General features: G+C 35.4%; 1 protein-coding gene across 7 annotated transcripts in view; it reads right to left on the reverse strand.

Moving 5' to 3' along the window:
- FKTN (fukutin) overlaps positions 1-16,558 on the reverse strand; it is a 69,071-nt gene that overhangs the window by 13,073 nt on the left and 39,440 nt on the right. For all 7 annotated transcript variants that reach the window (XM_053566953.1, XM_053566982.1, XM_053566949.1 and 4 more), the window contains 3 exons: positions 12,350-12,479; positions 8,825-8,958; positions 6,972-7,099 (listed from right to left, as the gene is read on the reverse strand). In XM_053566953.1, coding sequence (XP_053422928.1) covers positions 6,972-7,099; positions 8,825-8,958; positions 12,350-12,479 — 392 coding nt within the window. The remainder of the gene's footprint in view (positions 1-6,971; positions 7,100-8,824; positions 8,959-12,349; positions 12,480-16,558) is intronic.

The following is a 16,558-nucleotide window of genomic DNA, read 5'->3' on the forward strand; positions in this document are numbered from 1 at the left end:
ACATAATACAAGAGGAATATCTTCATTATTTTGAGATAGGGAAAGATTTCTTAAGACATAAAATGTACTAACCATATATTTATTTACATATTTATGATACATTACAGTTAATTAAAATGAAATTAAATTAAAATTAACTATTTTTTAACAAAAATCACCATTAAGAGAGTAAAAAAAAACTGCACAAGTTGGGAAAAGATATTTTCAATATATATAATGTTTCACACAAAAAAAGAATATCTTAAAGAAAAAATTGATAAGACCCTCAACAATACCTCACAAAAGAAGATATCCAAATGATCAATAAAAATGAAAAAGTACTCAACTTCATGAAGTCAGGGAAATGGAAATTAAAAGTGATATGGTACTACTGCACTCTCTCCAAAATGGCTAAAGCTAAGACAGCTGACAATTCCAAACGTTAGCAAGAATGAGGAGCAAAGGAAAGCACTACTGTACCATACTGGATTGATACGATCAACTTTGGGAAACTATTTGTAAGCAATATACTGAAGCCAAACATATATATATCTTATGACCAATCCCACACTTTATGTATATATCCAACAGAAAAGCTTGCTATGGTTTGAATGTTTGCGTACCCTCAAAACTCATACGTTGAAATCCTAACTCCCAGGGTGATTGTATTAGGAGGTGAGACCTTCAGGAAGTGATTAGGTCATAAGGGTTCCACTAATGGGATTAGCGCCCTTCCAAAAGAAGCCCCAAGGATTTTGCCTGCTCTGTTCACCAAGCGAGGTTACAGGGAAAAGTCAGCAGTCTGCAGCTGGGAAGAGGGCCCTACCCAAAATCTAGCTGTGATGACACCTTGATTTTGGATTTCCCAGGCTCCAGAACTGTGAAAATACATTTCTGTTGTTTATAAGCCACGCTATTCTGGTATTTTTTAAATAGCAATTTAAAAACAAACTCAGAAAAGCATGACTAGGGAGATAAAAGACATATAGAGGAATGTTTACCACAGCATTATTTATAATAGTCTCAAACTGAAAACAACTCAAACATCCAAAGCTAGGGCACCAGATAAATACTTGTGTTTTATTCATACAATTAACTACTATACAACAAAGAAAATAATTGAACAATAGCTAAAACATGCAATAACATGGATGATTCTCACAGATATAATATTGAGAGAAAATAAGCCAGCAACATAATTCCATTTATATAAAATGAAAAACCATGTAAAACTAAACTGTAATATTAGAAGTTAGGATAGTGGTTACCTTACAGGAGAGAGAAACTATAATTCTGAGGGCAAATGATGTAGGCTTCTGTGGTGCTGGCAAATACCTATTTTTTACTGGGGTGCTGGCACATGTTTAATTTGATAATTTTAGAAGCTGTACATTTTTTGTGCGTATTTTTCTATATGTTACACTTCAATTTAAAAAACTAACATAATAATCCTATTTCCTAAATTTTTCCAGCTAAGATTATAAATTTACACGTTATTTTGGAGAGTTTTCTTAGACTCTCCTTTAGAGTCAGGGTTCCTTTGTTCATAGCCAAATAAGGTAAGTCCTTCTACTACTGGGCATGGTGGCTCACACCTATTATCCTAGCACTCAGGGAGGCCAAGGCAGGAGAATCCCTTGACATCAGGAGTTCAAGACAAACCTGAACAAGAAAGAGACCCTGTCTCTATTAAAAATAAAAAAATTGGCTTGGCTCAAGCCACTAAGGTGCCAGCCACATACACCTGAGCTGGTGACTTCGAATCCAGCCCGGGCTTGCCAAAACAACAATGACGGCTGCAACCAAAAAATACATACTTCAATTATTGTACTGCTGACAGAGTACTTTAATATTTGTTTTATGGTCTAGGTTATGAGATCTTTGAGAACAAAAACTAAGTTATATTCATATCAGTATCCTCAGTACACAGCAGTTAGTAAATGAATTTTATAGAAAAGGAGTGCTAAATTACATAGGAGCCACACTTGGACAGGATTGTAGTCCAGAGGATGAACCCAATTTTTGAATTTTCTATCCAGTAAGCAGAAACTGCAAATATCAGAAGGTATAAGAAACCCACTACTGGGAGGCGCCTGTGGCTCACTGAGCAGGGCGCCAGCCCCATATACCGAGGGTGGTGGGTTCAAACCCAGCCCCGGCCAAACTGCAACAAAAAAATAGCCGGGCGTTGTGGCAGGTGCCTGTAGTCCCAGCTACTCGGAAGGCTGAGGCAGGAGAATCGCCTAAGCCCAGGAGTTGGAGGTTGCTGTGAGCTGTGTGACGCCACGGCACTCTACTGAGGGCAATAAAGTGAAACTCTGTCTCTACAAAAAAAAAAAAAGAAACCCACTACTATCCCAAGGAGTGGAAGATTTCCTTTTAGAGGAAATAGTAGTAGCTGTATTACCCTGACAACGTTTTCATGGAGGGAGCATTAACAGTGATAGAGATCATGATGACACTAACAGTGTACAGATAAGAATACGGGCTCTGAAATGATATGAACCTAGATCTGAATCTTAGTTCTGCTTCAATTTCCTCATCTATAAAATGAAGGTAAAGATAATAAAATCTTCCTTTTAAGCTTGTTGTGATGGTTAAATGAGATGATACATAGAAAAGCTTGGCATAGTGCCTAGCACATAGTAAATAGTCAATAATGTTAACTATTATTACTATCTTTCAAACTTCTGCTCATTCACATCTATCTCTCAAACTTCTGCTCATTCACATCGGCTAATCCACCTGGGAAGGAAAGAAACAACCCAGAGAAATTTGGGCTGCATCTAGGAACTGTGAAATTGACTAAAAACTTCACACCTTAGAGCAGGGGTTCTCAACCTTCCTAATGCCACAATGTATTTTCATTGTTAAAAAGGGGTCATGACCCACTGGTTGAGAAGCGCTGCCCTCGAGGCACAGTTATTAGATTTGTCACTTTTTCTTATTGGAGATTTAAACTCTGGAGAAAAAGGGTAGATATAAAAACATCCAGCCAGTATTTTAAAATGGAATTTGGATCTTAGGTAAAAAGAATGGCTCCAGGTAAGGAGAGAAAGACTGAGAACTAAAGATGGAATAAATATCATGAGACCTGGAAAGAATATGCTTGCCCAGAGAATAATTAATTCAAATTACTACAGTGTTTAAGGTGCTAGAACATGTGCCCCTGCAGCACAGTAATAATAACAGTAATAGTAACAGTAGGATAGCAATGACAGTAGCAAATACTTACCCAGTACTTGTAACGTGCCAGGTGTAGTATTTTAGGTGAATTAACCCACTTAACCTATTAACTCTTAGAAGAACGCATATAGGCTTAAGAATCAAACAGAACCGGGTTTAAATCTTGACTCTGCCATTAATGGTCAATGACTTTATGTTATGTCACTTCTTTGAGCTTTAGTTTCTTTGTATTGACCTGAGGATAAGAATACCTAATCCACAAGTATAACATGAATATTACCCTATGTTTATATGCATAAACTATCTATCACAGTGCCTGATGTCTAGCAGATTACCATGGTAGCTATATCTTTATTATTGCTGTTAATATTCTTACTATTAAATCTTAGGACTAAAGACATCATTCTGTAGGCATGAAGAGTAGTTTAGAAAGAGGAAAATCTTTCCTTCTTCCTGAGTTTCTTAGCAGCCTTTTAAAAAGTGGTGAGCCTTCTATATTATTAAGCTTTTCTGAGAATCAATTATGCCCAAATTAAAAAATAGCCTTAGAGGAAGTAAGAAGTTATGCTAATTTCAATAGCAACTTTAATTTGCTCTTAATTGTATTTGGTGTCTAGTATATTCATTTCATTACTAATTGCAAGGCACACTGGCAAATCTTATAGATAGGGCACATCTTAAAAATAAATCCATATTCTCAAACCATGTTCTTGAGAGTATAAATTGAGGAACTATCTTTGGAGGGCAATTTGGCAATCTGTCAAAACTGAAACATACCTATGTTCTCTTTGACCCAGAAATTTGAGTCTAATACTTTACCCTACAGATAGTTTCACATGTGGGCACAAAGATATCTGGGCAGAGATAGTCAAGGCAGAAATGAGGGTCAGAGTAAATAAAATATTGCAAATAGCTTAAACATTCATCAACAGAAAACTGGTTGAATAAATTATGGAATAAAGTACAGCTATAAAAATATACTTCTATACATACTGGCTTTGAACATTTTCTGAGATATGTAGACATGTGGGGAAAACAAAATGAAGAACAGTGTACAATATACTGTTATTTGCATGAAGGGAGGAAGATGAGTGTTAACACTATCTGTATACAGCAGAAACGAGAAAATGTGGTTCTCTCTGGAAAGGGGAACTAGAGATGGGAAAATGAAAAGCAGAGGATAGGAAAGGTTTAGTTTTCATATATAACCTTTATGTCCTTTGATTATTTTATTATGTAATATACAACATGCTCTAAAATTAAAAACTAAAAATCCATTAAAAAGACCCTTAGACTAGCTGTAAAAGTTTTGGGTTTTTTTCCTTCAAGGAATAGTAGTGTTAAAAATACCACATTTCCCTAAAGTAAATAGTGCTGAAAAGAATAAAAATGGCATATGGCAGGGGGAATCTTCCAACGAAACTATGCAGCCATCTCCTGTTCTTTTCTCTGCCTTTTTAAGGTCACAGTAACATGATAGGAAATCTGGGACTCACACCATCTGTCCACACAGTTCTATCACTGCTCATTTCTCTTGTTAAATAATCAGAACACTTCACACTTCCCAAACACTGCTACTATAAAGAGCAGTTAAAGCAGAATGAAAGAAGCTTTTTTCTATCCAGAAACATAGTAGTTGGCAATGCACAGTGCTTTTGAGGTTTGAGGGTTTCAGATTATGTCAGTGAGGGGAAAAATTCAAGCCTTAGAAGGAAATTTAAGATTTTAATCCTAGCTATATTTATCTTCCTAACAAAAAAAGGGGCAATCTCACATGAGTTCTCTAAAAATAGATATAGCAGTTCAATACTGAGAAAATTATTCAGGTCTCTAATTTGTAAATTCATCATAAAGAGAGATATAGTTTCCTTTATTACTACTGCTGCAGCTGCTGCTACTACTACAGTAGTATATTAATAAAAGCAGCTAATAATTACTTAGGACATCTTGACGGTACTCAAAGCCTTACTTTTGTGTTCAATCTTTTAATTCTTAAAACACTCTGTGTGGCAATTTCTACTATTATTTTCATTTGACAGTTAATGGAACTTAGGCACAGAGAGGTTAAATAACTTGGTAATATAGTTAGTAAAAAAATGTGGAGCTGAGATTCAAAAGCAAGCCCCACTGGCTCCATGCTCTTAATTTTTATGTTATACTATACTATCGTTTTTTTTTCCCTTTTTTTTTTTTCCAGTTTTTGGCCAGGGCTGGGTTTGAACCTGCCACCTCCAGTATACAGGGCCGGCGCCCTACTCCTTTGAGCCACAGGTGCCGCCCACTATCTTATCATTTTTTAGGCCTCTAAATTATACATTAAATATGGTATCTATATTTTGAATAAACATACTATAAAGGAGTGTTAAAAACACATGTTCCCATTCACATAGCCACAGTGACAGGGTCAAATATATATTCATTATCTTGCTAATTTCTAAGTGTCTTATAATCAGAGCTTTTCCCGAGAGTGTTGTCATAAGGCAAAAGAGTTTCTTTATAATACAAGTTTCAAGAATATGCTCTGAGATCAGTCTTAATTTGGGAATACCTTATGACTTTAAGAAAAAGGTTTGGATGACTCTCAAACCTCCAAGTTTAACCTTACATGAAGGTTCTATCTTCAGATTCATGGATCCTAGTAGGGTGTGTCAATGCACCCAAAAGAAAAACATCTGAGAATTCCTCCTGTGTGTTTACAGAATACTCTCCTTTGTGCCCAATGGCTCAAATTTATCCACAGATAGAAGTACCAATCCCAGCTATTTGGAGAGGTAAATTTATGCCACTGGCCACATGGCTACCATAATTACTAAAGATAGTAATCGCCTTAGTAATAGTGATATTGAAAATATTAAATAATGACAATGATAACTCCCATTACTGATAATTTACTAAGTGCTAAGCATATGTTAAGTGCTTCACACTGTCAGGTATACTAGGGAGGACATGTGGAATAGTGGCTAAAAGTATAAACTCTAGACACAGACTGGTATCTGTCTGACTCCTCCCCTTACTGTGTGATCTTGAACAAATAATACATAAGTTCCCAGTGCCTCACAGACTGTCTATCTCCTAAGCTTGTTGTGGGGATTAGATGAGTTAATACAGGTAAAAATGCTCAGAACAGTGCCTGACACACAGTAATATCATGCAAATGTAATATATAAAATGATTAATGTTTAGAAAAGCAGAAGGCCACAAATTAGTCAGGGCGGAGCTGAGGTTTCCCCAGGTCTGCGTGACTCCAAACTCCATGCTCTTCAAGTTCTCATTCTCACTCTCCCTTGGAAATGAGGACAGGCCAACTGTGTCATAAACATAGCTACTCTAAAGTCATTTCCATCTTTTCCCATCAGAGTTTGACTATGACAGCATTAAAAAACAATTATTGTACAATTCCTGGGTGAAAAACACAACTAACTCAGACTTTCATCTTACAAAACCAAACCCCATAATAATGTGAAATTTAAAAAACCAACTAGATGGTAACAATGCCAATCTAACATATTGTATGTTATCAGTCTTGAGACACCGTTCCTGAAAATTTTTCCTTCTGTAAATCATGTGTTTTACAATTTTAATTAGCAGTATTTTTCCTTTCTTAGTAACATAAAATAATGGTGCATCTTAAGATCAATGTTATCTTACATTTGACAAAATATGGTAGCTATTAAGCCTCAGATATTTATTTGGGTTGGTAGAGCTTCAACAGATATTTCTTTTTCCCCATTTTCAGTTACTTCCTTATTTTTACATTCTGAAATTATTTCTATAGACCCTTTTATAAGTACTTATTTGATTCATACTTAAATTTTTTTCCTGTTTTGGCCTGAGTGCCTCCATTCCACATATGGTCAGTGTCTTCATAGAAGAAAAAAATATCAAGTTTTACATCATCTTTTCCCTGGAAGGATAGTTCCAAGCTGTCTTCTACCTACGGGGAAAGATGAAAACCTTTACAGATTGAAATAAAGGATACACATTTTTTAAAAATTTATTTTAAAAAAAGATTCGTATGTTTTACACATATAGAGTATTAATTCTAAGATGTACATTTTTTTCAAGTTAAACACCTCTGAAACTGGGATGCTTCTAACAATTGACAGCAACTCAAAGTAAATCACTTATGGTGGTAAGTTATTAGTGTAGAGAATAAAAACATCCTCTTCCAGATCAACTTTCTGGTTAAAGAAGGAAATGAGCCAAAGAAAAGTTACCCCCTTTAGGCTCAGCGCCTAAGGCTCAGTCACTAGGGTGCCAGCCACATACACTGGAGCTGGTGGGTTCGAATCTAGCCTGGGCCTGCTGAACAACAATGACAACTACAACCAAAAACAGCCAGGCATTGTGGCAGACGCTTGTAGTCCCAGCTACTTGGGAGGCTGAGGCAAAAGAATCACTTAAGCCCAAGAGTTTGAGGTTGCTGTGAGCTGTGATACCATTGCACTCAACTAGGAGTGACATAGTGAGACTCTGTCTCAAAAAAAAAATAAAATAAAATAAAAGAAAGAAAGAAAGAAAAAGAAAAGTTATCCCCTTTAATAGCCAAGTAAAATAATCAGGAAATAAGTCACTCATCATGATCAATAGATAAAGTGATACCATAATCACTTAGATAATATAGATCATTACATTATGTGCATTAAAAAAAGAAGAAATAAAATATTAAGGTAAAGAAAAGAAGAATTCTGAGAGCATTTTCCCTAAAGAAATTTATTCTACGAATAATTATGTTCCTATTGGACTTGATACATCTGTCTGTTATAGCACTACACAAAAGAATTATTTATGACATTTTTTTCCCTCCCAATTACATAGCTTCTCAAAGGTAAGAGCTGTAATTTATTCATCTTTGTGTTCCAGGTAAAGACGATAGTGCAAGACACACAGCGAAGGGTCAGTAACTATTTGCTAAATGACTAGAGCTTTATTACTTTGACTTTGACCTTAGGAAAGTGTTTTATTAAATATTTTAAATAAAATCGAATGATTATTTATAATAGGAAAAATAGTTTTCCAATGATTAACCACACTTCCATTTGGTTTGTGGGACACCTCCCTAGGAACAAACAAATTAAGTACAAGATGATTGTAAGAAATCATGGGCTCAGTACACAGAAATGAAATAGTTTAGAAGGAGACTTCATCTGGCCCATGATTTATTCCTGGTTGACCTCTGAGAAACTTGCAATGACTTAGTACACATGAGATAAGAAATTAAAGTATTTGTTTGAAATTATTCTGTATAACTACCCCTTAGCAATCTATGGAATATTTTGTGTTGATAATGATATTCATACTTGAGTGAACATAAAAGTAAATGACTCAAGAGAAATGATATAACTTCAGTTAGGGTGGGTGGGATTCTTAATTATTATGTTAATTGTACCTTATATATTATATTAATTTTATACTGTTGGCTAATATAATAGCAATAAATTCATCGATAAGATCCTTCTTCCCTCATTGTCAATAAAAAGCAGATTTTTCTAGATAGTGCAAAAATTACAAGTGGTATAAAGCTTGTACTGAATTTGTCTTGGTCAATACTGATTGATAATATGATGCAGGTAGCATTCTTAACCACGTCTGAGTTGCTTAATATAAACTTTACATTGAGAGGCCACTTAACAAAATGAAGCTGATTTTCGTTACTAACCTTCCCAAATTTATGTTTGAGTGGAAGTCCTGCATCCTGAAATGCTAAAATAATATCAGGTTTGTAATCTTGTATAAAAATTCCTAGGTCGACATCTTTGCTATAAGGAATAATGTTGCATTGCCGATACCATCCTTTAAAAAAAAAAAAAAGATAAATTTTTTTTTAAATGTAGGTTTGGAAAAAATTAGTGATTACAATGGATTATCATTATAATAATGAATTTTATTTCATAGGATTAGACTTAATAATTTTGCTTTACCAAAATTTTTTTTACAACAATTAAATGCTTGGTTATAGGAGTCAACTAAACCGTCTGCTTATCCTCTGTAAGTTGACCACACAAAGTACTATAACAAACTGGTCGACATACAGAGGATCAACATAAGGAACTAGGATAAAATAAAATGTGATTCCCTGGGAAACTCTAAAAAAAAAAAAATACCCATAAGGAACTAGGCCTATTGTACCTATATGCACACATGGTGCATGTCCAGTCCATGAAAATTAGGTTAACTTGAGGACATGATTAATTTAGGAAGGTGGTCAACTACTGAGGTTCTACTATATTTTTACTGGCCTGAGCACTCTCAGCTTCCTCAGAAACATTCATGACATATTTTAATTTCTCAATAAACCATTAGCTTTTATAATGTTAACTGGGCCATCCCTTAAAAAAAAGTTAAGTTGGGCGATGCCTGTGGCTCAGTCGGTAAGGCACCAGCCCCATATACCGAGGGTGGCGGGTTCAAACCTGGCCCCGGCCAAACTGCAACCAAAAAATAGCCGGGCATGGTGGCAGGCGCCTGTAGTCCCAGCTACTCGGGAGGCTGAGGCAAGAGAATGGCTTAAGCCCAGGAGTTGGAGGTTGCAGTGAGCTGTGTGATGCCACGGCATTCTAACAAGGGCCATAAAGTGAGACTCTGTCTCTACAGAAAAAAAAAAAAAAAAAAAAAGTTAAGTTGCTGAGAATATTTCATCATTAATCTCTAGTGATGAAGGTTGCCTTTAAGATAAAAAATACTGTTGGGGCGGCACTTGTGGCTCAAAAAAGTAGGACGCTGGCCCCATATGCTGGAGGTGGTGGGTTCAAACCCAGCCCCAACCAGAAACTGCAAAAAAAAAAAAAATAATAAATAAATAAATAAAAATAAAAGTATTAAAAAAAAAAAAAAGATAAAAAATACTGGGCTCAGTACCTGTGGCTCAAGCAGCTAAAGCTCCAGCCACATACACCTGAGTTGGCGGGTTCGAAACCAGCCTGGGCCTGCCAAACAACAATGACAGCTGCAACCAAAAAATAACCAGGTGTTGTGGTGGGCACCTGTAGTCCCAGCTACTTGGGAGGGGAGGCAGGAGAACTGCTTGAGCCCAGGAGTTGGAGGTTGCTGTGAGCTGTGATGCCACGGCACTCTACCCAGGGTGACAGCTTGAGACTGTCTCAAAAAAAAAAAATTAGATTATTTTGCTTAACCAATATACCTTTCCTGAGCAATAGTTTGTAGAACTTAGCTCTGAAACAGTGCCTGATGGGTCATATAAAAAAGAAAAGCAGTATCAGCTTTAATTTTCAACACACTGACAAAAGATATTTTTAAAGAATTTACTATGTATCTCCATCTCCATCTCTATGTATTGTTCTAAAAAACTAAAATTAAGACCTTCATATTATTGAGTACTTCTAGGTCTTTCCTATTATCCTTCTAATGATTCCATACAAATTATTTTTAAAGTAAATAAATAACTACAATTATCATTATAGGCATTGCTATTGTCAATATTGTTTAGAATTCTAAAACTATTCTATCAAAGAATTATAAACTATTAAAAATAGAAGCCTCCTAGGCAACACCTGTGGCTCAAAGGAGTAGGGTGCTGGCCCCATATGCCGGAGGTGGCAGGTTCAAACCCAGCCCCAGCCAGAAACTGCAAAAAAAAAAAAAAAAAGAAGCCTCCTTAAATATCACCTTATCACCTAATACAACTTCCTAATTTCATAAATGTACTTAACAAGAAAACTATGAAGCTAAAAACTTAAAACAAATCATGACAAAATTTTAAGAAGTATTTTTAATGATACATTAAAAAATGATATTATGTTATATAATGATCCATTATAAAACAACCTTGCTTCTAAGAAGTTAAACCTTAAATGTATGAGATACGCTCTTTTTGGGGAGGGCTTATTCTCATGGTAGGGTCTTTGAAAGGAAGAACCATGTGAATTTTCTACAAAGACTAATAGGTTAACCATATATCCCAGTTTATACCTATTGTACCAGCACAGTTATTAATGGCATTTCTGTTCACTTTCATAATTCTACTGAATTGGACAATGAATTATATGCCAGGAGCTGAGTTAACTTTTGTACAAATACAGTTATAATACAATTTAATAAACTATAATTAAGCAGAAACAAATTAAGCAAAATTTAAGATTCTAAATAATTCTACATTCTAAAGAAGTTTTACTTAATAGATAATAGACATAAATCTTTCTCAAATTCTAATAGCAACTTGCCTAAGAACCGTAGAAAAGTCTATATTTCCATCTCAGATGAACAGTGGTATCCAATCAGTGACACTATCAATGACCTAGAAAGGGGTGGTAGAAGACTTTATGATACTCCCTTTGATCTCCCTCTAATTAGAAACTTTTGGTGAATGTAAGCCCTTTATATGATATATAAGTAAATATATAGAGTTTTTAAAAGAAGCAATAATAATCTTTGGGATAGAAATAATAAAATGCTAATTTATGGATTACCTGAATCCATTACAGTAGTACCCTCTACAGTTTTGCTTTCCATAATTTCAGTTACCTGTGCTTAACCATGGTCTAAAAATATTACATCATAAATTCCAGAAACACATAGTTCAGAAGTTTTAAATAGTTTTCAATAGTAGCCTAACACTATGTCGCAATGCTAATGTCATTCATCTTACTCTATCTCATCAGGTAGGCATTTTATCATTTCATGTCACCAAGAACAAGAGTGAATAGCATAATATATTTTGAGAGAGAAACCACACTCACACAACAGTATGCTATACTGTTATACTTGTCTTATTTCATCATTACTTACTGTTATTAATCTCTTACTGTGCCTGATTTATAAATTTTATAAAACCTTTATCATAAGCAAACATGCATAAGAAAAAACATAGTATAGATAAGGGTCAGTACTACCTGAGGTTTCCGGCATCCACTAGAGGTCTTAGAATGTATCCTCCACAGATAAAGGGGGGACTACTGTAAAGTATATAGACTCTGATACAAATTTTAAACATTACTTAGAATTTTAGGTAAATTCAAACAAGGCCTTTCTAACATTCTACTGTATATTTCTGAAATTAATTTCTTTAAAAAGAATAAATAGACCCTTGCTCCATTTACATGTATTTATTTTTTCTATAAATATGACATTTCAAATATAACTGATGTTTTGTCTCTCAAACAGTCATCTTCAAAATCAAAGAGGATGAAATGACAAAAAGACAACAGGAACATAATAAGAATTTTACCTAGACAAGTTCCACTGCTCAGCCAGAATGGGACTCCCAATTTGTTTAATGTTTTGGCTGCTAGTTGTAATAATTCTTTTGCACTCTTTCGAAAGGTCATTGCTTCCACAGTGTTATCATCAAGGTATTGCTACAGATATAATAAATAGTCAGCTATTATAGCCATTTCCAAATTGCTAGAAACACGGTGCATCTTACAAGGGTACATGTGAAACTTAGTAAATGTAGAATATAAATGTCTTAACACAATAACTAAGAAAATGCCAGGAAGGCTATGTTAACCAGTGTGATGAAAATATGTCAAATGGTCTATAAAATCAGTGTATGGTGCCCCATGATCGCATTAATGTACACAGCTATGATTTAATAACAAAAAAAATCCAAAAAAAAAAATGCTAGAAACATTTCTGTGACATCTGAATTAAATTTGAAAGTTAATCCCATATCCTTTTTTCTATTATAACAATCACATTTTAAAGTTAATTTTAGTCACACATTAAAATGAGAATATAGGAATAGATTCTAGGAGAGATAAGTTAAAAAGAAAAGAATATAACAAGTATTACCAAAGGATGAGACTTATACTTTTATTATCTCCCCCTTTACATTACTATTTAGCAGGCTGGCGATTGATTGGGGGAAAAGAAGGCTAATTATGCGAGCTGCAAGCATTGGCTGAAGCAAAATGAATTCAATGATAATTTCGTCCTTCACATGCTATTTGTCTTTAGACACTACGTAGCACAGTAGAAGGAGCCTGAGATTTTGCATCAGATCATCTGTGTTCAAATCTAGCTCCACTTCCTTCCAGCTATGATGTTGGGCATAATCAACTTAAAGATGATTATGAGAAAAGTGACTGTTTAACACTGTATCTCTAGTGCCTAGAAAAGTGCCTTAATACAGAATGAGAGAATGAAAGAACAAACAAATCTCTCTTAGATCTAATTTCCTTATCTGTAATTTAATAATAACTATACTTTACAGTACTGCTGTGAACATTTAAGGATAAAAACTCCTACAAATTATAAAGTCTTATATAAGTATTATTGTCATTTCCTTAGTCGTTTTTTGCTTTTCTTCATATTTAGAGTGTTCCAGAACCAAAGACAGCACTGTAAATTCTATAGTGATGCACTTTACTACCTATGGGATAAAATCTAAACTTCTTAGTCTAGCAGACAAGAACACTGTATTCCAGCCCCTGAATATCTGTCCAGCCTCATATCCACTCTCCTCACACTTCACACGATGACAGCAATAACCTGTAACTCCCCGAACATACCACAACTTTTCAACCCTCTGTGACTCTGTTTATGCTGTTTCCTTTGTCTGATCTGCTCTTGACTTTCAAAGTCTTCCAGGTCTCATCTCCAGCCTCTGAGAAACATTCCCAAATTTTCATAGGAAGACACATGTATTTATTCTCCCAGTCTTCCAAGATATACAAAGACAAATGAAATAACCTGCTTCCACAGTAAGTTTATAATAGTTACCACTTGTTCATATCTTTACTACATTCACATCATATTTAATTCTAATTGTTGATTTTATTTATATTCCCTCCACTAAACTGTAAAGACAGTTCTTTGAGGGCAGGTACTGCATCTTTCCATCACTGTATCTACAGATTCAGAATGATGCTTGGCACATAATATGTGAGCAACACATATGGATGAATAGGCAAAGGAGTAAATGATTGATTAAGCCCCTCTCATGCCAATATTCGAAAATATCCTGTGATTCTTTGCAATACGAAAGGAAAGAATATGGCTCAGCATCTATAGCTCAAGCAGCTAAGGCGCCAGCCACATCCACCAGAGCTGGCGGGTTCGAATCCAGCCTGGGCCCGCCAAACAACACTAACTATAACCAAAAAATAGCCAGGTGTTGTGGTGGCCGCCTGTAGTCCCAGCTACTTGGGAGGCTGAGGCAAGAGAATCGCTTAAGCTCAAGAGTTTGAGGTTGCTATGAGCAGTGACGCCACAGCACTCTACCCAGGGCAACAGCTTAAGATTCTGTCTCAAAAAAAATAAAAAAATTTTAAAAAAGGACAGAATATATTTCCTAGATGAACTATTGAGGTCATAAGCAACGATCCTAAGAACAAAGTGTATTTGCTGCAGACAAGTCACCATCTACAGCATATACAAATTATACAAGATCCCTTCAATATGAATGCATTTCTTAGAACATATGACAAAATATCCTTGTTGTGATGAAAAAAGCCTGGAGCTAGGAATTTGTAGAGCTAGGATTCCATAAGTCCATGCTCAGCCAATAATGACTATGTAATTGGCATCTTGAAAAATCACTTTTCTTACCTATTATGAAAGAATACTTGCCTTATTGCACAGTGACTGAAAGGATCAAATTAATAGCAGATATGAAAACTTTGTGCATTGGAAAAACATTAGGTCTGATAGCTATGTCTTGCTTGGGCTGCCCTCTATGTGGACATACTCCCACTCCAGATATGCCTTTCCTAACATGACATTTCTTGGAAATTCCACTTCTTAGAACTGATTGTTAAGTGTATAACAGTGCACATATGCCTACACCTTATAAATCTGTTATAAACTGTAAAAATTACAGTGAACAAGCTTTCCTTCATTTAAAACTACTTGTGCAAATCTTGGGATTACCCTGCCTCTAAGAAGAGACAAAATTTAGTATCTTAATTGAAACATCACGGTCATTTAGTTTTTCTTATTCAGCCAATGAATAAGGACACAAAACCCAAGAAGAATCCTAGAATCTATTTTTTATTTTTTTTATTAAATCATAGCTGTGTACATTAGTATGAACATTGGGCACCATACACTTGGTTCATAGACTGTTTGACACATTTTCATCACACTAGTTAACATAGCTTTTCTGGCATTTTCTTAGTTATTTTGCTAAGACCTTTATATTCCACATTTACTAAGATTCACATATAGGGGGGATTAATGGGATTACACCTGCAGTGCATCTTACAAGGAATCCTAGAATCTAAAAGCACAAAACTTCACCGAAAATATCAAAGAATAATAAGATAACAAAAGGTACCCTTTCTTTTTATAGATGAGGAAACTAGGACTTAGAACTTGTCCCAAGATCTCAGAGCAAATTAGTTGAAGAAGGAGTATAAGAATATTGCTGCCTTTGTATTTCTAGGCCAGATATTTCTGTATTTCCTTCTGGCTTTTCACTGAAATTCAATAAGCTGGAACTCATGAATTATTTTGTGATGTTTTTTTCTGAAATACAATCAAGTTCAGGAAAATGTATATTATCTTAGTATTGAACTTCTTGGTAGATTGAGAAAATAATTAAAAGTAAAGAAAGTCAGAAAAATACTTCCTTTCTCCCTTTCCCTTCCTAAAGCACTTAGTTAAGGCACAGCAAGAAAGGGTTTGGTGCAAAAGGATAGGCTGATACAGGCTATTGAAGCCTGAGCAGGTGATAAGGGCATCCACACGAAGGGAGTAGAGGATGTCCAGTGTCTGAAGTCAGAGCCCAACCAGGGTAAGGAAAGCTTCTCAGAAGAAGAGCAGCCAGGTGTGGGAATTCAGATCCTGAGCAGTGTTAAGAAGTGTGTCTATACTTGGGTGCAGCCCAACAGGGAATGGCAATGCCTCGTAGGGTGAGAACAACATCTACATGAGGGAGGGGGTACCTGGTGGAAGTTTGGTTACATATAGGGAGACTGAATAAGCAAATATATTTAAGTAAGTAAAAAGTAAACATATTACTGAATAAGTAAACAGGTTTCTCAGTGTTTGAGAAGGGAGTCAAAAATATGGAAATGAACCATATGTTATATAATTAGAACTTAATTGGACTGGCAATATTGATGTGAATGCACAGATTTCAATATAGATACAGAAATAAATACACATAAACAGACCCTACTCTTGTTTACTGAGAGGACTTTGTGGTGCAAACTCCAAATAGCAATGCATGCACCTGGCATTCAGATCTTGGCTTCTAAAAGAAACCAGGACTTGGAAAAATGGCTGATGCCAAGATTGTGGCAAGGAAGTTACAAGATGAACCTAGGATATCTTTTTTTTTTTCTGAGACAGAGTCTCACTTTGTTGCTCTGGGTAGAGTGCCGTGGCATCACAGCTCACAGCTACCTCAAACTCCTGGGTTTGACCGATCCTCTTGCCTTAACATCCTGAGTAGCTGGGACTACAAGTGCCTACCACAACACCTGGCTAG

The sequence above is a fragment of the Nycticebus coucang genome, chromosome 2 (assembly GCF_027406575.1).
Source record: "Nycticebus coucang isolate mNycCou1 chromosome 2, mNycCou1.pri, whole genome shotgun sequence".
Lineage (NCBI taxonomy): Eukaryota > Metazoa > Chordata > Mammalia > Primates > Lorisidae > Nycticebus > Nycticebus coucang.